Source organism: Phodopus roborovskii, unplaced genomic scaffold (genome assembly GCF_943737965.1).
Source record: "Phodopus roborovskii unplaced genomic scaffold, PHOROB, whole genome shotgun sequence".
Taxonomy (NCBI): domain Eukaryota; kingdom Metazoa; phylum Chordata; class Mammalia; order Rodentia; family Cricetidae; genus Phodopus; species Phodopus roborovskii.
In genome coordinates, this window is record NW_026126409.1 from 13,823,107 (window position 1) to 13,844,395 (window position 21,289).

General features: G+C 50.3%; 1 protein-coding gene across 4 annotated transcripts in view; it reads left to right on the plus strand.

The window, feature by feature from the left end:
* Positions 1 to 21,289, plus strand: part of Arhgef10 (Rho guanine nucleotide exchange factor 10) — a 110,721-nt gene that overhangs the window by 29,146 nt on the left and 60,286 nt on the right. For 2 of the 4 annotated variants that reach the window (XM_051182071.1, XM_051182073.1), the window contains exons 2-8: positions 2,891 to 2,981; positions 7,721 to 7,888; positions 8,869 to 9,150; positions 11,436 to 11,499; positions 14,291 to 14,367; positions 16,043 to 16,099; positions 19,458 to 19,621. In XM_051182071.1, coding sequence (XP_051038028.1) covers positions 2,891 to 2,981; positions 7,721 to 7,888; positions 8,869 to 9,150; positions 11,436 to 11,499; positions 14,291 to 14,367; positions 16,043 to 16,099; positions 19,458 to 19,621 — 903 coding nt within the window. Of the gene's footprint in view, positions 1 to 2,810; positions 2,982 to 7,720; positions 7,889 to 8,868; positions 9,151 to 11,435; positions 11,500 to 14,290; positions 14,368 to 16,042; positions 16,100 to 19,457; positions 19,622 to 21,289 lie in introns of all 4 variants that reach the window. The other 2 variants (XM_051182072.1, XM_051182074.1) reach the window with 2 other exon arrangements.

Genomic DNA, 21,289 nt, shown 5'->3' on the forward strand with positions numbered 1-21,289 from the left:
ACACTCTCAGCAGTGCCCAGTGGCCATGCTCGCTCGCTCCTTTGGCCCCAGTCTTTCTGGACTGTAGAGTTCGAAAGTGCTCACCGACTGCTCTCATCTGCACGGGGCACGTGAAAGGCATGTCTCAGGGCTGGGTCTGTGTCCGCAGAGCATGGCTCATCTGTGTTCATTCTTTCATGCGACCAGCTGAGTCTTCCCCAGCCTGAGCCCTCAGTAACCTAGACCTGTTTTGGCTCCAGGAATAAAGTCAAGGATGAGGTCGTGTGAGCTCTGGGAGATGGGGCGGGGCTCTTTCTGATAGCCATGTGGATAGCCATGTGTTCCTCTGGGGAAGGTGGTGTGGAAGTGGGCAGCCTCCCCCTCCTGGTGAGTCTCATGCAGCTGTGTCCTTTGCTTCCCGTGGCTTCCCACCACTTACCAGGAAGAAGCCCTCCCACAAGTCCCTTTGTTCTTCCTGTGGAAACCCTTGGGTGTCCAGCAAGCATCAGGGTCAACATCGGATCACAACATCAGTCACAGATGTTGCCTATCAAGGCAGCAGTGTGCCTGTGGTGTCCAGCCAAGGTGCCTCACTCTGAGATGAGCACTTGCCACCTGCATGGGGTGTCTCATCTACAGCCCCCCCACCCCCGAGAGAGATTCACCTCTCATGGGTTCCAGGCAAGCAGCTGCTGCACTAAGGTCTCAGTACTTGTCCAGGTCTTGTTGTCAGGCAAAGAGCTTCGGCCCCTACCCTAGGCTCCGCGGCTGTACCCCAGACACTTGCCCTCATTATCACCCTAGTGAGCCTTGCAAGTCCTCAAGCTGTAGTGTCTTCATCTGAAATAATAGGGTCTGCTCTCAGAGCTATGGTGCAGTTACACTATCAATGGTAAGGCAGTCAAGCCTGACTGTAGCTCACCACATGTGTGGCAGAGAGAGCCCACACCTGAAGTGCTGTGTGGTGGTGAGTGACATGGGTTTCAGAGACAACAGGTAGTCACCGAAGAGGTTTAGCCACTCAGGTGGGCATCTCAGTGGCTTCTAGTGCCCATGAGGATAGGGTGGAGCCATATGGCCAAAGTTGCATGGGGACAATGTTAAGAGGCTTGTATCAGACAGCACATGCAAAGTTGGTAGGCAGGGCTCAGTATCCTGGCAGATGATGGCCTTGCCATGGGCACCCAGCCCTGAGAACATGGTTTGGCTTTACCAGAAGTGCCAAAGCCAACACCAGGCCTGCTAATTAGGGTGGAAGAATTCACTGGACTGGTTTGGCATCTTAGGTGAGGTGCAAAGCTTTGCCTACTGTGTCCTTGTCATTGAGCAGCACGTATGTGGAGAGCCAGGGGTGAAGAGGCAGGGCTGTCACTCACGGGGCATTGCATACACATGTCCAGCGTGGGACAGAAGTATATGGAGAAGGCTTCAAAGCAGTTTGCTGTTCTTCCCGCTGTTCTGGTAGAATGTAGGGAGGGTGTTGAGTGGTTTGGTGTGGGTCAGACCACCCTTCTCACAATACAGCATTTCTCAGATTCAGCTTTTCTAGTGCGTGTAGAAAATGAAGCACAGAGAGCAGACAGGGCAGAAAAGCAGCCCGTGGAGCCAGGCCCTGCCGACTCCAGGGGCGGTTAGGAAAACGTCAGCGTTGTCCCTGGTGGGGAACAGGCTTTACAAAACGCCAGTCCTCATCTTGAAGGGGATGAGAGGTTATTCTGGAGCAAATGTGAGTGTTTGTGGCTGGGAGCAGATTCTTGTCCCTGTGTGGTAGCAGTTTCCAGACATGTTTTTATAGCAACAACAAAGGAAGTTATGAATGAAGGCACTTGGTTATCCCAGGTAGGTGAGTTCCAGCACAGTAGAGAAACCTGCTCTAGGCCTCTGGTGTTGTTTGATGGTATACAAATGCCATCTTTGGGGTGGTGGAGGCCAAGAGTCTGTCCTTAGCGGGTGCTCTATCACTGTGAAGAGATGCCATGTCCACAGCAACTCTCATAAAGGAAAACATTTAATTGGGGCTGGCTTGCATATTTAGAGGTTCAGTCCATTTTCATCATGGTGGGGATGGTGGTAGCACACAGGCAGGCATGGTGCTGGAGAAATAGCCGAGAGTTCTGCATCTTGGATCGGCAGGCAGCATCAAGAGAGAGTGACACTGGGCCTGGCTTGAGCTTCTGAAACCTCAAAGTCCAGCCCCCATGCCACACTTCCTTCAACAAGGCCACACCTACTCCAGCAAGGCCCCACCTTTGATAAGGCTACTCCCTATGAGTCTATGGAAGACATTTCGTTCAAGCCATCACAGTGTCTGTTCTATGTTTAGCTAACAAGGATGGTAGGTCACACATGGTCGGGGAGGGGGGCGGCAAATGGCTTTTTAGAGGTTAAAATAGCCCAAGATAATTGGACTCTGGACTTGGGAGTATTCCAGCTCTCTATGGTCCTTTGATGTTCTGGTGAGTAAGCAGCCTTGCAAAGTGTTGACTGTAGTTGCAGCTTCTGCAAGGGAACGTTAGTTAACATCAGTTAACACTGCTAAGGTTTTGTCTGAAGGAAGAGGAGACCCTGTTTGGTGTATGTGTTGACTTCTCCCCTTAGAACATGGTGTGAAATCTAGCAAAAACCTGCTGTGGTGTCAGTTGAGAGGGCTCTGGCCAGGGCCTCGGGTTCCAAAACAAATTCCTGGCTGTGGTTCAAGGTGAAGTCCAGCACACTGAGAACCCTTTGTTTGCTTTGCTCTGGGTTGTCCCTCCGAGGGAGATTTGCAGCTAATAGATGGTTAAGTTCTGTCATAACAGCTGGGAGTTACAGTGACCTCTTTCCTGTTGCAGGTTGTTTCTAGAAAGAACCAACTGATGTGTCCTGGGAAAGTTTCTTATGCCAACTTGACGGACAGTGTTTCTGCTTGCAGGGGCGCCTGTCCCCTGATGCTGGCCGAGCGTGGAGAAAGGAGGCAAGGCTCAGCATGGACCAAGAAGAGCCTTCACCTCCTGCACCTGCAGGTAGGGATCTGCCTCGATAGAGGTGTCCTTGCATCTGGTAGCCCTCAGGGTTCTGATGGAGGATTCCTGCTTTCAGAATCTCTAATCGCTACTGCTTGTCATGGAGCAGGAAGGAGAAGGTTCATGCTGCAATATAGATGGGGCCTGAGGTTTGCGCTTTGCCCCTGTGCGATGGCAGTGTCCCTGTGCGATGGCAGTGCCCCTGTGCGATGGCAGTGCCCCTGTGCGATGGCAGTGAGCCTGTGCGATGGCAGTGCGCCTGTGCGATGGCAGTGAGCCTGTGCGATGGCAGTGCCCCTGTGCGATGGCAGTGTCCCTGTGCGATGGCAGTGCCCCTGTGCGATGGCAGTGCCCCTGTGCGATGGCAGTGCCCCTGTGCGATGGCAGTGTCCCTGTGCGATGGCAGTGCGCCTGTGCGATGGCAGTGCCCCTGTGCGATGGCAGTGTCCCTGTGCGATGGCAGTGTGCCTGTGCGATGGCAGTGTCCCTGTGCGATGGCAGTGCCCCTGTGCGATGGCAGTGCCCCTGTGCGATGGCAGTGCCCCTGTGCGATGGCAGTGAGCCTGTGCGATGGCAGTGCCCCTGTGCGATGGCAGTGCCCCTGTGCGATGGCAGTGTCCCTGTGCGATGGCAGTGCCCCTGTGCGATGGCAGTGCCCCTGTGCGATGGCAGTGTCCCTGTGCGATGGCAGTGTCCCTGTGCGATGGCAGTGAGCCTGTGCGATGGCAGTGCCCCTGTGCGATGGCAGTGCCCCTGTGCGATGGCAGTGCCCCTGTGCGATGGCAGTGCCCCTGTGCGATGGCAGTGTCCCTGTGCGATGGCAGTGTCCCTGTGCGATGGCAGTGTCCCTGTGCGATGGCAGTGAGCCTGTGCGATGGCAGTGCCCCTGTGCGATGGCAGTGCCCCTGTGCGATGGCAGTGCCCCTGTGCGATGGCAGTGCCCCTGTGCGATGGCAGTGTGCCTGTGCGATGGCAGTGTGCCTGTGCGATGGCAGTGCCCCTGTGCGATGGCAGTGAGCCTGTGCGATGGCAGTGCCCCTGTGCGATGGCAGTGAGCCTGTGCGATGGCAGTGCCCCTGTGCGATGGCAGTGCCCCTGTGCGATGGCAGTGAGCTAGCCACCTGTGATCTGTCTTCAGCATCTTGGACTCCAAGAGGTTTCTTTTGCTTGATCCAGTTGGGGTCACACCCGAGGTGATGTGTAGCCCACATACGGGAGTTGGGAATAAACTTTGCTTTCCAGTCATGTTCCCTCAGGAACTGGCAACCTCTTGAGCACTGGGAGTGGACAGAGGCAGTGTTGTTGTTCCTGCTTCCTTCCCCTGTGGGCGGCTCAAGGCTAAGCTGGGCGTCCTGTCCAATCTGCTCAGATGACAGAGACACAAGAAGGGGCCATTTGGCTGCTTTCTTTTGAAGACTGTCAGGGATACTGGTACCCACCCTGCAGATGGAGAAGGGGACAAGGTCTGAAGGTCAGACTGAGCTGTGGCCGTGAGACTGGCCATTCCTCTGTGTGTCCAGTACCCTGCAGGTGTGGGCTGGAAAGGGCTTACCTTTGTCATGCTTGGCTCTTATCCTCCTGTCCCACTCTGTCTGCTGCATGTGAGCTGTGGGCCTATGCGGAGACACATGCGCATCACAAAGAACACACATGCAGGCAGCTGTTTCCAACATCTAAGATCTGGAGATGCCATGAAGGACCACTGTAGTGAACTGGGTAGACAGAAGATTCCAGTGAAAAGGCAGTGACACTGGCTCTACAAGGGGACCCTGGCATGGGTGAAGATTCAGACTAGGAACTTGCTCACCTGTTGGGGTGTTCTCTACCCAGGAAGCATAGGATATGAAGACAAGCTCCAGCCCTCCTCTCCATGAGGGTTTATAGGCACTAACAATTGCTAGTGGAGGAAAGAGGTTTGGTTTTCTTCAGTGGTATATAACGTAGTGAAGCTCACTAGATCACACACACACACACACTCATCACACTCATACATACACACACTCATACACACACTCACACAAATACACATACACACTCATACACACTCATACACACACACACTCATACACACATACACACACACACTCATACACACATACACACACACATACACACACACACACACACACACACACACACACACACGCACGCACACACACACAGAGAAGAAAGGAAAATACAGAGAGGAGGGGCCATCAGTCATCAGGAGTGAGAAGGAGACAGTCGATGTGAGGGAAGGGATGGGTGTTACTACGTGACATGATCAGGAACAGCTTCACTCTGTTAAGACCATAGGATTCTAACATGGCAGTGAGTATGTGAGTTAGAAACTCTTACATGGGGTGGGTGGGACCTCTGGAGGGTCTTTTCAAGTGAGTGCCAAATAGTCTGGGACTGTGAAGGTGGTACTGCAAATGGAACCTCAGTCAGGTCTAGTATAGTACGTGACCCCGTCACTTAGCTCCGTTGTTTTATGGGGAGAACAGTGTGGGGTACAGCTGTGTGGATGGGACACATTACTTCTAGACCTCTGTAATCACCTCCAGCCATCCAGGCTCCTCATCCTGGAGCTGTTGCTGCCATGGGGCGGGGGGTGTCACTGAACTCGTCCCCACTACTGGTGGTCTTGGTTAGGCCAGTTTTGCCCAGCTGTGCCAGCTGTTGGAGCGGGCTCCCTGGTTGCGGTGGGCTGCCAGCCAGCGTTGGTGTGCTTGCCTTTCCATCAGCCACACTGGGCGGCTGAAAGGACCCCAGGTTGGATGGGCAGTCTCCATCCCTGCTATACTGCCCTGTAGGGGAGAAAGGCACAACACACACTTTGGTGGTGGGGGATAATACTCCACCCCTAGGTCAAGCAGTACTGTTTTGCCATTTCCCTTCTACCACTGTTGAAGCCCAAATGCCTTCCATAAGCTCACTAGCACAGCTTTCAGCTTCCCTTTGACCCCTCCCCCACCCGGAACTATGGCTTTACACAGTCATGCCGTGTTTGCCTTGGGGTGACCTGGACAGACCCACCTGCCTGCTCTGTTTGTTCCTGATTTCCTTCCTCAGTGCTTCACGAACCTGATTTACATGCCAGTCTGTGTTATTCAGACCCGCCAGAGCCTCAGGGACCAACCCCAGTGTGAGGCCCTGCAAGGCCAGTAAAGGCATATTCTACTCCCGCCGCCCATGCTGAATCAGCCTCTCTCTTAACTCTCCTGTGGACACAGTCCTATGAGCTCCAACACGGCCGATCCAGTGTCTGGTTGCTCCAGTCAGGCTTAACCCTTCTTTGTTGTCTCCCAGTCCCTGATACTAAAGGGGACCTCAGCTAGCAATAACCAAATGTGCCTAATAGCCCACTCCACCATGGACCGATTTCCCTCATGTTGTTCAGGACACTCAGCTTTTGTTTCGAGGGGTGAGTGGTCTTTTCCCTAGGCTTCTCTGCTCCCACCGCACTCAGCTCCATCCCATCCACTGCCCTGTCCCACCGCCTCGAAAGCCACGATCTCAAAAGTCTTTGCCAGCACAAGCTATTCAGGTGCAGAGTGTTGCCCGATTTTTATGGTTTCCTGTCTATGTCATCATTAAGACTCCCATCATCAAAGATTTTCCCCTTCCTCTGTGGTGGAAGTCAGATCGGAGGGCCACTAGCACTTTGTCTTACTCTGTCCTTTGCTGTCTGATTCTACCTGTGGGCTCCCCAGGTTTTTGGACCCCAGGAAGGGCTCTTCAGAAAAAGATGCCACTTGGACTTCCTTTCATCCCGCCGTCTGTAAAAGCCTACACCTCCATCTCTTTCTTCCTTTTCCCATTTGTCCTGAAAATCGGAGGCCAAGGCAGAGGGTGGCATCATCTCCATATACCTTGCCCCATTTGAATTCTTCCATTACACGGCAAGTTCTCTCTGGCAGGCAGCTCAGCCTCAGTCACATGTCTCACTGCCTCGGGCAAGGGCTACACAACCTGCGATTCTCTTCCGTACACGCTGTACCTTTATGGGTCACAATATATTCTCCAGTCCACTAGCTGGTTTGCTGGACGTCCCTATAACCATGTGACAATTGCGTTTCACCAAGGAGATGTGCTACCCCATACGTCAGAGAAGAAGACAGTGCTGGGGTAGAACCCAGAGCAGTCTGAATGCTAGGCAAGGTCTTTGCTGCTAAACTCTGCCCCGCCTGAGAGACCCCATGTGCTGTAAAATGTGTTTATTTCAGAGCTGCTTTCTTTCCCCACCCCGGACAAAAGAGCAGTCTGGAACCATTGTAATTGTGGGGCAGACATTACGTGGCAATTGGTTCTGCCGGGGGATGATGTGAGGCGTGCCATCGTGAAGATCGAGACTACGGGCTTGTCCAAAAGATGGGGACTGTTGGTAAATCAGGGCCTTTTCTCTTTCTCTTGTCTTAGTGTGGCAAGGAGAGCATATTTTCCTAGATCCCAAGTTACAGCACATTCTTCACATGCAAGCGATGGTGTTTTTTCCTGTTCTTCTCTCCCTGTGTTCTTTTTCTTTTTTCTTTCTACCTTGTGGTGACATGCCTGCCAAAGGACATTATAGCTCTGATCCAAAGTCCTGCTGCCATCTCTAGTGATGCTGCCAGCGCCCCCTCCCCTGAGGGAGGGGCCGGGCTCAGGCTCTCCCCCTCTCCTGATGCATCTCCTGGGGTTTGTCCTTCCCAGGGAGGTACAAATGCCGTTCGGGAAGCAAATGTCAGCATTGTGATTTATGTTATTTTAAACTTCAGAAAATGAAGTGAAATATGACACCAATAACAATGAAGAGGAAGAGGGAGAATTATTTGAATTTGATAGTGGAGATGAGGTCCCTGAAGCTGATCGGCAAGCCCTGTCATCGGCGCGTGGGACCAGAGGTGCTGAAGCAGGTGCTGCAGGCGAGACCACCGCCCCTGCAGGTCAGTCACACAGCCCTGCTGCGCAGGTCCTGCAGGAGGCACCCTGGCCCCTCCACACTTACAGAGCTCTGGCAGTTTCCATCCCTGTAACAAGGTCCCTGAGGTATGAATGTGAGGTGTGTGTGGGCTCACACACTGTACAGAGTCTGGGCCCGTAGTGTAGGAGAGCAAAGTGAGCTCCTAGCTTGCCACCATTCTGGAAGCAGAAGGAGACTCAGAGAGGAAAGCTGAGGCGAGGTAGCTCCTTCAGTGACATACATGTGCAACTCCAGTGACCTCCTCTCCACTGCCGGGTTCCACCTTCCCGTCCCTATTCAGATAGGCGCTCATCCAAGGGTTACCAAGATCCATTCACGCCTCGTAGCACCACCAGCTGGGGACCAAGCTTGCGTCCTATAAGCCTTGGGGTGGGAGAGGGGGTGGGTGGGCTTCATGTGTAAATCATGACAAGTACAGTTTCGGGGATCAGAGGAGTCTACGCCTCTGTGCTCTGTGATCAGCTTTGGCTGATTTTTTTTTTTTTTTATTTTATTCATTTTTCCTTCAGTTTCTATTCTTGTGACTCTAACCCTCCACTTATAGTTTAGAGACAAAAGTCTGCTATTTCTTAAGAGACATCACTTGCCATTTTATCACCGTTCATAAGCTGGGATGGATTGCCTGTGTGAGTTCATGTTTTTCAAGTGTAGGGGTAGATCTGGAACTTTGCTCGTTAGTCCCCAGCCAAACCTCTCTATATAGTTTTCTTGTTCAATACACTGTCCCAGGAGCCTCTGGGCAGAGTATTTACCATCTGTGCCCAGGGGTGAGGCCAACACCACACCCTCCCACAGTGTAGCACATGGACCTGGCCCCACAGCCTTCTGTGGTGATCTGGGAATGCTGGGGGTCCTGAGGTTCCCATGCCCTTGCTACAGCCACAGGGGACCACATACTCCCTTTACACCTTGTTTGCTAACTTGTCTCCCTCTGTCCTCCAGCAAACGAAACTGGAGCTGAACCTGCCTCTGAGGCTGAGCCTGCAAAACTTGTGGTCCCAACGAGAGTGAATCCATATTCTGTCATTGACATCACGCCATTCCAGGAGGACCAACCACCATCTCCAGATGCCAGTACAGAGGAGGAAGGGGTGGGCCTGCGTGTGCCTAGCGGTTACTCTGTGCCTGTGCCATGTGGCTATGCTGTCCCATCTAACCTGCCGTTGCTGCTGCCTGCCTACTCCAGTCCGGTCATCATCCGAGCTGAGTCGGTAGAAGAGGAAGGTAGGGGACTCAAAGCTTCACATAGCGACAGGGCGCTTTCCCACCCTAAGTTATTTGTCTGCAATTTTGGAAAGTGAGCCCAAGCTATTCCCTCCTCTAACCATTCGGGGGCAGTGAAGGGACAACCTGGAGGCAGCTGTGTGTTCTGAAACCTCTGACCTCTGCACATCAAGGAGAGCTTATATGGATGGCCTTTACCCTAGAGCTGTCCCCAGCTTTGCGCTCTGTAACTTACTGTCACTGTTCTAGAGTGTATACGTGTCCTGCCATCTCATCTGTACACCTCAGAACGGGGTCTCTAACCCTCTCTGTGGTAGAGGGCCAAACATGCACACCTTGTCCTTGAGTTCTGGGACTTAGTGCTTATACAAAGCAAACAAATAAGTACATAAATGCATAAGCAGAATAAATTGTTTAAAATGGCAAATTATATTTTAAATAAAGCACTTTAAATGGTGTTGAGTTATTCATCCCTTTAAAATGATAGATTTTTTTTTTCTTTCCCCCTCAGTACTGAGTTTGAGCCTGGAGCCTTGAGCATGCCAGGCAAGCACTATGCCAGTGAGCCATGATCACAGCTTTTTTGCCTTCTTGTTTTGAGACTAGACCTCGCTAAGCTGCCCATGTTGGCCTTGAATTCACTCTGCAGCCTAGGTAGTCAAGAACTCATGATCCTCCTGCCTCATCTGCCCTAAGTACCTGTACGAGACGCTGGGTATATGGATATGTTTTCTTTGACAGCAAAGATCGTCAGTGTTAGACAGCTGCTGCTCCATTAGACAGGGAGGACGCACTGCAGGTTGTGGTCTAGCCTTAGCATTTATGGTTGATTTCAGCAGGAAACATATCTCTTTAGAATCTTCTGTTGTTTCCAGTATTCAGAGCTAAGTTGTCTGTAAAGATTGTTTTCTGGGTTACTGACTGTAAAGGAAAGAATCCCTGGTGAACTTTTCACATACGCATGAATCAGAATTCTGCCTCAGAGCCTCCCCAAGTGTGAGAAGAACTTGGGTCTCACCTAGGGTATCCCGATGGTGTTCCCTGGAAAGAAGTAGAGACCCATGAGGTGGGGGAAGGAAGCACTCAGCAGGGATGCCCTTTGAGGGGCCCTTTGAGTTCTGCTGGTCTCTGGACTCCTGGTACCCATGTTCTGCCCTAGAGGAGGGGCTGCTGTGTTCCCCAAAGCTTTCTCAGGCCCATATCCTCAAGTCCCCCCATGTCTCCCAGAGCTGGTGGCCCAGCTGGAGCTCAGGCCTGGCAACCTGGGGAGAGCCAGGCCTGGAGAAGGACTCCCATCACTGTTGGCCCTCTGCTGGCCAGAGAGCCGAGGTGCCCCACCTCCCATCCATGCGCACTCTTCACCTTACTCCCCCGAAGCAGGTTCTTGCACACAACAGTGCAGTGGGCATGGGAAAGTGTCGAGTATGTGTCTGTGTGCATCAGATATGGGAGGGAACTGCCAGCCCGACCCGAGAGTGCCTGGACAGAACTTGTGTGAGGAGGAAGTTTGGTTGATCACACTTCACTGCTTCTCCGTCCACTGTGTCACTTGGGTTCACCAGGTGCCCATGTTGTAAATCAAGTAGCGACGTCATAAAAACTCAGAACCGTGAGTGTGCCTCGTTAGCTTTAAAGAGGAGAAAGGGGGCTTGTGGCTCTCGAGGGTTCATCCCGCCATGCTCACAGGGTGCATTGCTGTGAGGCAGAGCTTCTCAGAGTGGTGGAAGAAAGCATAAATGGAACAAAGCTGTTTCCATCATGGCGGCCAGGAAGCCGTTAGAGACAGAGGCCTTGGGAAGATGCCCCCAAGGGCATTGTCACCCTGTGGCCTGCTTTCTCAGACTAAGCTCCACCTCCAAAGGTCTTCATCGCTTTCCAGTAATGCCATCAAATTGTGACCACATTGATGGTTAACATTTGGTGTCAGAGCCAGCCTTTGTGGTGGTATCAGTCACCCCTCAGCGACTGGATCGCTTTAAATTGGGGAGCTGTGACTTCAGTACCTGAGCCCTTGGGGAACACTGTCTCCCCACCTGACATGGCTTGTGCTTCCTCCCCATATATCATGTGTGTTTGCATTTGGTCTGTCTCACAGACCTGGTACCTCACGTCTGTCACGATCCTGCTGTGAACACATTTTATCTGAGAGCTGAACATTTTCTAATCCGTGGTAGCACGAGCCTGTTGCGGGTGAGAAAGAAACATGAAGTCATTTACGGATTAAAAGTCAGCTGGGGAAACATTTTTGTCAGGTGTGAACCGCTGTCCATCTTTTCTCTTGGCAGAAGCAGCAGAAGTTTTGGGAGATGGACAGTGCAATTCCTTAAGCTCTGAGGACCTTCCGCACAGGTACCTCCGCTAACTCTGCGTCTTCTGTGTTGGTACTCACCCCACTGGACTCTCAGGCCACCTGAGCTGCAGGAAGACACTGCCTTGACCCCCAGGCGCTACTGTTGTGGGTCTTACCTGCTTCTAGGCCCTTACAGGAGCCACAGCTTCCAAGTATGCACTATCTCTTCAGCATCAGTGCCAGATGTGACATGGTGGCCAGCTGTGTCCTCTCTGATTCACCAGGCCTGATTCAACCCCTGCATGGCTACTGCTGGTCTTAACACACTGTGCCTTCCCTTTAGTCATTAAGGATTGGAGGATCCTGAACTCGAAATCCTAGAAATCATTGGAATTTCTGGAGTGAAACAGTCACGTGGCGAGGACTCTATCAGGAGTGGCACAAAGCAGGCCCACAGGCACCGTTTTGTTTTGTTTTGTTTTTTTTTGTTTTTGTTTTTGTTTTTGTTTTTCTGAAAACCACAGTTCTGTATGTGGTTAGAGTTAGTAGCTAGTCTCATTCACCATGGAGACTGAGACAGAACAGTGATGAGTTCTCGACCAGGCTGCATAGTGAGATACTGTCTCCCCAAACCAAATCCAGGGCTGGAGAGATGGCTTAGTCAGTGAAGTGGTTGCCACTCAAATGTGAGGACAAGAATTCAACCCCCGGTAGCAACATAAAAACCAGGCGCAGAGCAGAAACCTGTAACCTTAGCCCTGGGGAGGCTGAGACAGGAGAATCCCCTGGGATTGCTGGGCAGCCAGTCTAGCTGGATCAGTGAGTGCCTGGTAAGAGATACTATCTCATGTAGTAAGGTAGAATGTAATGGAAGAGACAGCCAGTGTCAATGGGCGGCTTCCACACATAGTGCACACATGCTGCCACCAACAAAAACAGGAGAAAAATGACTGTTCAGATGTCATTGGAAGTGGAAGCCTCCCTCCCTTACCCATGTAGTCCAACCTGGTCATCGAAGGACCATTTCTGCCCTGTGTGCACATGTGTGGGTGTCTGCTGTAGGGTGCCTCACCCCCCACCATCCCACCAAACAGGATCGTTTTCTGACTGTGTCCTGTGGTCATACCTGTCTGCTGTCCCCTTCCTCATCACCAAGCACAGGACCAGTTCCTGACTCTGTCGGGTGTACACATCCATGCACATTAATATGGTTCCCTCCCATGGTCTCACTTTCTGCTGTTGCCCCGTAGTTAACCCTTTTCCAGGAAATAGTGAATATGTTAAATGGAGCATTAACAGAGTGAGCAGTTACCAAGTTTTTAATCGCCTGCCCATCATAGCATTGAGATGAGCATTCTGCCATTCTTTTTTCATCCTTTTTAAAATTTATTCTTCTGTCATATATTACATACTAACTTTCTCCTCCCTCCCCTCCCCTGGTCTCTCCCTACCACCTCACCCTACCCCCAGTTCCACCCTCACCTACACCTCCCCTCAGCAAAGAACAGGCCTCCCAGGGACATCAGCCAAATATAGCATGGCAAGCAACAATAAGACCAGGCACATACTCTCACCTCAAGTCTGTATGAGAATCGGAGACAGGCCCCCACTCCCTCTGTTAGGGGTTCCACAAGAACCCCAAGCTACACAACTGTAGTTTATGTGCCGAGGACTTAGGTGAGACCCACGCAGGCGCCTTGATCTCCGTGAGCCCACTTAAGTCCTAGGCATTTGATTCTGTGGGCTGTATTCTTCAGGTGTCCTTGACCTCTCTGGTTCATCCAGGCCTCCCCCCCACCCCCATAGGACTCCCTAAGTTCCTCTAAGTATTTAGTTGTGGGGTCTTCATCTGCTCCCGTCAGTTGCTGGATGAAGTCTCTCTGGTGTCTCTAATGATGATTATGCTAGGCTCTGCTCTAAGAGCTCTGCCATTCTTAAGGGATAGGAGTCACTCCTCTATTTAGCACGGACACTTGATATGGCCTCAGTAGAAAATAGTGGTTCCTACAGGGTACAATGCTGTCTGGAATGAGGTATCTGTGGAGTGTGTCACCCCCATCCCTCTCTTGGGATCTTACATGCACATTTCCTTAGAACTTCTAACAATGGAGGGACAGTGCAGGCAGGGGCCTCAGCTGTGTGTCCCTGCCCTGACAGGCTGGTTGTTTCTTCAGTGACTCCAAACTAACCCTTCTCTTTGCTTGTGTTGGCTTTTTGGAGCCCTCTGTGTCTTTCTGCATTAGCTAGTCACCCTATTTCTTGACTCTTCAAGAATTCTGTACTGCTGGGCAGTTGCCTTTGTTACTGTCCCTGCAGGAGGTGGGTGTCTTGGGGCCTGTCACCCTGCCACCCTTTTATCAACAGGTTGAGACCTTACAGTGATAATTCATGTGTCCAATGAACTCCTTCCTGTCATTCTCTGTAGGAAGCATCACAGTAGCTTCATACTGTGTAAGAGCAAAGTCCGGATTCCTGTCAGCCTGTGACTATCACCCTGTGGGTGTAGGTAGCTCTGTGGTCCTGGGGCTTTCCCCCTGCCAGCCTGTTCTGGGGAAAGAGAAGACTGAGGCCTTGCACAGTCAGTGCATCATGTGTGACTTTAGGGAAAATAAAACACTTCTGACACTGCTGTGTGTATGATCACTGTTAGAGTTATGTCTATAAACTTGAACTTGGAATTCTTGTAGTTGTGTCTGGGATGATCTACACAAAAAAAACAAAACAAAACAAAAAAAAACCAAAAAACAATAGTGTATACACACATGAATATTATAGGTGGTAACCGAGCCCCCACCCCCATGACTTGAGATGCTTCTCCATGATCTGAATTCATGATGTCTTTACTTCCAGTGGCGATCAAGGCAGCCAAGAAAGCAATGCCCTGACCCGGTGGGCAGCTGACCCTGCCAACACGGCATGGATGGAAAGTAAGTACCACTGACCCCGGACCTGGATCCCCACCCCTGAGCACCTGGGTCTCGACAGAAGGTGGTTGTGGATGTCCTTTCCTCCCTGGGGTCAGATTGGGAGCTTTAAAATGCTCTTATTTACTCTAGTACTAACCAAAGCTTATGTAGAGCAGTCTCTCTGGACTCTGAATTGGTCTTTTGCCCTGTGTTGAGGCGGTCACAGCTCTGCACTGAGCACCCCCCTCCTCCCGCAATTTCTTCCTGGTACAGCCTGGCTTCACAGTAGATAGGGAGGGGGAGCTAACGCTGACCCGCTGCCCATGATCAGCTCTTCTCTAGTGAGACACCATCGCCTCTTCTTGGATGACCTCCAGATACTCTTTGTCAGTGGTGGTGCTCACTGTGGCATACGGGTTTTGGGTTCCACAGTTTTAAGGAGCTGAGATGTTTTTAGCCAGTTGTTTCTTTGATTTTTAAGGAAGTAAAAGATATGCCTTTTATTGCCCGGTAGCTCCTAATTTCTGTGTAACTTTTATATGATTGGCTTGAAGGTCAGACCACCTTAGCTGCCTGAATTGTCCAAGTGTCCTTTGTAAAGTTTTGGTTTGGTTTTGACTGTGACTCTGACACAGGTTCTAGGGTGATTGTGATGGCCCTTTGGGGGCTGCTGACTTAGAACCATCACAGGAACCCATAAACATCTTGTTATGATACATGGTGTCCAGGTTTCTTCTGCCCATCCCCAAACCCAAAGAATTAACTGTTTAAAAACAACCCTAGGGCATATGCTACCCAGTCCTTCCTCAGAAAGAGTAATCATTACTGTCACCAGAGCTGCCTAGGTCCAGTGATGAGCCAGCAGCCACCACAGCTTTAGAATTGCAGTTTCTGGATCGCTCCTCATGGCGATGAATAACCATGCTGAACATTGGGGACGGCTCATTTATACCCCGTCTCCCATGGTTTTCAGTGTGATAAATACCCTGTGGTTGGGTGTTCTTCCACAGAATTGATAACACAAATACTTTGGAAAATTAACCTCAAAAGCCTTTATGTGAAGTAAATATGAAGCATATGTCCACATAAGGCACTTTGATGTTCAAACCAGGTTCAATGTCATTGGTGATCCAATGTGACCATCTAATATAGTGTGTTACATTTTTACAACACCCCTACACACACGCGCACACACACACACACACACATGCACACACACAGGAAACTTATCCATAGAACATTCATGTCCCCATAACAGAGTGGGAAAAGGCCCTGTGCTTTTGACGTCTCACTGGCACAGGTGACTTCTCACCTCCAGTTGAAAATGTTACGGATCCATCAGTGTAGCCCGCCCCGTTGATGTGGCAACAATGGATACTCCTTTTGTTCCTAAGACTTGTGGACCTCCTTCCTTTGTGTTCTGAACCCCACAAGCTTAAACCTGTTCCAGAGAGCCCTGCAGATAAACATTGAGGAACCCTCACAGAATGAGTGAGCCGGCCTGGAAACAGTGGGTGCCCCCTGCTGGTCGTATTTCACATCTTTTGCGTTTTGAGATGAAGCTCTCATTCAGAGTGGTTCTCGTTGCTGAGACGCAGTTGGCCAGCCCTCTGCCCTAACCACTGCCATGTTTACAGTAACACACTCATTGGCTCTGGTTGCTTTTTTTTTTAACATGCCTTCCCTTCTGTTGCAGATCCGGAGGAAGCAATTTACGATGACGTTCCCAGGGAAAATTCAGACTCTGAACCAGGTTTGAACTTGTGTGGACCGGGGTTTTAGGTCCAGTCTCACAGTCTTTTGTTTTGTGTGCAAAAGCAACTTGTGGGTGTGCAGCTCCCCCAGGTCCAGCATGCCTGTTTCCTGTCTTCATGGTGTTGGTGCTTACCTTGTACGGTGTGTGTGAGGGCTGCTGTGCTTGTTCACAACACTTGATGCACACAAGAGCAAAAGACAGGAAAAACAGAAGCAGAGGTTGGGAATGCAGACACTAAGATGTTCTAACATGCATCTAGGAAGTGATGGAAACAGAAGCGCGGGGTCAGGTTACCGTTTTCTAGATCTAAAGGAAAACATACACTGTCAGATCATAAAGATACAAGCCCAAAGCAGGGATCATGGAACGTTGATCTAGAACTGGGCAGATGTCAATTGAGACCGTAGAGCTGTGACAATCTCAAAGCAGCAAAAGAATAAGGTGAGCCACTGCATCCCGCCCAGTTGGAGAAGGGTGGCAGGCCACTGGGTGATTGGAAGAGGGAGGAGCTGCTACACTTCCACATCTACCCAAGCATGGTCTTTTCAACATGCAACAGCCGCCAGAAGCTTGGGTTCACCCTCACAGACCAGAGCAGCAGTGCCCACTCCAGGGAAAGGAAGCGCTAGGCAGCAGGAGAGCTGTGAGCATGGTGAACCACAGGCACATTTGAGGCAGCTGACTGTGCTCATGGGTTTACAGGTGGGCTGGCCCTCAGAGCTGTGGTAACTGTAATGGGAGCTGGGCCCCTCTAAACCGGCAGGGCAGGGTAGTGGCTGGTTCTCTTGTCGTGGTTTTTTTTTTTTTTTTGGCCTGGCTGTGAAAGATTCAGTGTGTATTTGATGAGCATCACCCTGAGAGCGTAGCAATGCATCATTTAACTTGTAAACCAATCTATTAGAAAGAAAGAACTTATAAATTAAGAAGGAAATGACAAACAGCACGAGGAAAGTTTGTAGAGTGAGTTCAGATATTGGCACATATAGTTAATATAAGTTGGATGCAGCTGCCTGTAAGGACACAGGCGACGCTGAAGCAAACATGTGGAAAGGAAGTATGATGGTAAACAAAGTGTAGCCAGTCCAACTAGCAACCTATTAGGTATCACACTAATCAGTGTTATTAGCCAGTGTAACTAATACACATTAGGTGTCCTGCTTCGAGGTGTTATCAGAGGTTCAGAGTAGCCTTGCAGGGCAGGCTCCATATGCATATAGAAAGTGACATCTGAGATGTGGCCTGAAACAGGTTTCCTGTGTAACTGGTGTGTGAGATGTTAACAAAGCCCTCCCCACTATCAATGGGTGCTGGCTGCAGACTCAGTGGCTGCAGAATGCTGGCATGACTGGTTAAAGAGAGCTTTGAAGATCAAGTTCTTGTAATACTTTAAAATTATGCACTATGCTTCCACAAAAGCATTAACAAGTACCAAAAAGGTATTATGCAAATGTCTTTTGATAAACAGTCTGTCTTAGTTAAGGTTTCTATTGCTGTGATAAAAATACCATGCCCCAAAGCCACTTGGGGAGGAAAGCATTTATTTTTGTTTATAACTCTCATGTCCTTTTCTGTCAGAGGACACTGAGGACAGGTGGGGCGGGAACTTGGAGCAGAGATCATGGGGTGCTGCTTCCTCAGACTGCTTTCTTAATAGCACACGTAACTACAAGCCTGGGGGTGGCATTGTTCATAGTAAGCTGGGCCCTCCCACATCAATCATCAATCAAGAAAATGTCCCATAAGCTTCCCTACAAGCCAGTCTGGTGGAGCATTTTCTCAGTTGAGGTTCTTTCTCCCCAGATGATTCTAGCTTGTGTCAAGCTGACATTACCACACAGTCCAATAAAACTGATTTAAAAATGAACATTTTTTTAAAATTGTTTGGTGTTGCCCTGGCTGGTTTTGTACACCAGGCTGGCCTTGAACTTAGAGAGATCCACCTACCTCTACCTCCCAAGTGCTGCAATTAAAAGCATGCACTACCACTGCCTGGCTATAATTTTTAAAAGAATAAAAATAATACAAATTATTGAGGCTGGTGATGTTCAACTGTCATCCTAGCTACTCTGGAGGTGGAGGTAGGAGGATTGCAAGTTCAAACCCAGCCTGAGCTTAGGTGAGTTGAAGGCCAGTCCAACCTACATAACGAGTTCAAGGCTCCGTAACTAGTGCAACCCAATAATAAAGATAAAGGTATGGGAATATGCAGTGTGGCAAAGTGCTGCTCTCGTATGTTCAAGGCCCTAGGTTCAGTCCCCAGCTTTACAGTGAATGAATGAATAACAAATATTTAGAGATTTAAAACAACTCTAAAAATAATTATATCATTATCTCCAAAACCCTCTAAGATGAAGTGAGACTGTAAATCACAGCACATGTTGACTTTAGTAATCTTAAAAACTCTCAGGACAGATTTCTAACAACGAAGTTATCGAGATAAAGGCCTATGTTCAAAATTTACTGAGGAGTAGTGAGCTCCAGCCCAGTTCGTTGGAGGACAGTAGCAGAGGGTGGCAGAAAGGATGCCGTGACCACGGGAAAGTGTGAAACAGGGGCCAGGATGCTAAGAAGTGTCAGGAGAAACCAAAGCTATTGTATGACAAGTGGCAGAAGCAGGACTGTGGTGACAGATTTGAGAGAGAGAAGTGGAGCAGGGGAGGAAAGATTGATTCGGTGGAGGCGACTCTAGCACCTGTTTGTAAAAATCATAACTTGAGATCAAACACTTGAGATAGTTAAGGAGGTGAGATTACAATATTCTAACCATCCAGGCTCCCAAATCAGGTGTTTCACTCAAATGCAGAGGCCCTCCCTGCCTGCCCCAGTGTGCTAGCCAGGCCGCTCAGCATCTGGGAGTGAGGGCCCTCCACCGTGCATAATTCCAGGGAGAAGTGGGCCCTACTCGTGTCCCAGCTTACGTCGCCAGTCACTATGTAAAGAGCTGTTTATCATCCTTAGGTCCTCCATCCATCAGGTGTCAGATCCTTGTCTCTGCCTGCCTTTCTCTCTGCTTATCGCCCATCTGTCTAATCTTTGCATGCCCCATATGCAAAGGAAGCTCTCCCTCCGTGGAAAGTTCATGATGGCCAGCACATTATTTAGCATGCTGTAGTCAGGCTGGATCCCTAGGATGCCGGTGCTATGGCAACGTGCCAGAAACACCCGCAGTGCATCTTCAGATTCCAGTCACTGTCCATGTGGAGGAGGTTCTGAGAGCTAGTGCCCTTAGTGACATCTGCATTGTTCCTGAGCAGTGCTGGCCAGCCTCCATCTGGACTGTAGGTGAAAAGGCAACTAACTCAGCAAGCTCATGAACTCAGATTTAATCTAATTTCACCTTGGTCTGTGCACGCAGATGAAATGATTTATGATGACGTGGAAAACGGAGACGAAGGTGGAAACAGCTCCCTGGAATATGGATGGAGTTCCAGTGAGTTCGAAAGCTATGAGGAACAAAGTGACTCAGAGTGCAAGAATGGACTCCCCAGGTCCTTCCTGCGCAGCAGCCACAAAAAGCAAGTATGTGCTTCGTCGGCATGATGGACAGTGTTCCGCTCTCCCGGGAACAGAACTGGGAAATGTGTTTTGAGTCACACACTTAGGTGGTTATTTCTCGGTCATCCATGTGCAGTTTGAGGAGCATAGGGTACTGCTGAAGTAGTCTTTTGGTTTGGAGCACAGAAGGATCTGGTCACCCCTTTGTAAAGTCACTTCTGTCATCCTAAGGTCACTTCTGTCATCCTAAACAGGCTCACCACCTGGACTCTAAGAAAGCAGTGAAAGCCGTGTGTTGGCACAAGTGTAATCCCAGCACTGGGGAGGTTGGAGTAGGAGGATTGCTGGGAGCTCATGGCCAGTCTGGGGGTGGTGTCAGGACAAGCACAACTGCAGAGAAAGACCCTTTCTCAAAAAGACAAGGTTAGAAGGGAAGAGTCATGCCAGTGGGCACTAAATTGATGCAGTCTGGGCAGTTGCAGCCGTTGTGCACAGAGTGAGCCAGCCAGGTCCCTTTGGACAGGACAGCCACAGCTCTGCTTTGCTCCCACACTGTCCTGCCAGCGAACAGCTACATGTGAGCTGGGTGACATGAAAACAAAGGGCTGAGAGGCATCGGTGAACTGTGAGGCTCTAGCACCCTGGACCATTTCCCCTAGAGAGAACCTTTGTGTTTTGGCATATAACTTCTGAGGTTACAGTTCAGGGAGGAACATGGAAGCCTTTAAGAGTGAATATTAGACTGAGAATGGCCCTGGGCCTGGCCACAGCTTGTTGAGGTGAACTCCGTTAGTGGGTTCCTCTGTGGCTGGCAGGGTCACCTACTCTTGTTGGTGGGGTCCCCTATGGCCAGGTGTAGAAGGATCTGTTGGTCTTGTGTGTAACCAACCGCTGTTGGCAGAGTTGCCTATGGCAAGGTGTACGGGTCGATTGACCGGGTGAATAGTCACAGTGGCATGAACAGTCACAGCGGTGTCTGAACACTTCCTGTGTGAGGTTGACAGGCAGCCCACAAGAGATCCACATCTGAGACCCAGTGCCCACATTTGTAACAGTTAGCCATAGGCTCCCTTACTTGCCTGGCTTCCCCAGTGACTCCAGCAGCCAGAGGCTGTGGTTGTGCCCAAGTTTCTGCATCACTGTACTTTTGTAAGTTGTCACCAGAGAGCTGTCATGTCCTCTAACTTATTTCAGCCCCATGGACAATAGTTCCAGCTTGCAGCCAGGCTTTCTCCAGGAACACGGCTCTTTTTTTTTTTTTTTTTTTTTTTTTGTGGTCAGGAGTGCAGCTGGGCTCTGTCCAGGGGTGGATCTGTAATTGCAGCAGGGGGAGCTAATGGCAAGGTAACAGTTGTCTGCATAGACCTATCTGCTTGTACTATATGTCCCCAGACCTAATCCAAGGTTCTTACAAAGTAACCCAGTAGGGGGAGCACCCAGGGTGCCTACAAACCTGTGTGGCAGCACACACCCAGGCCCAAGAGAATAGCTCTTGGTTGACTCGAGAAGATGGCATCTACTCTGGCAGTGCCAAGGGGGCTGTTCTTCTAGCATTCAGGGTGGACTCATACTTACTGCCACACCTTTTCTCGATAGGGGAAGCACTAGAGATGCCAGCGGGAGATGGCCTGTGAGTGTGGAGCATTGAGGAAGGAACACAGAGCCCACTTCTGCTGGGAGGATGGGGGTTGC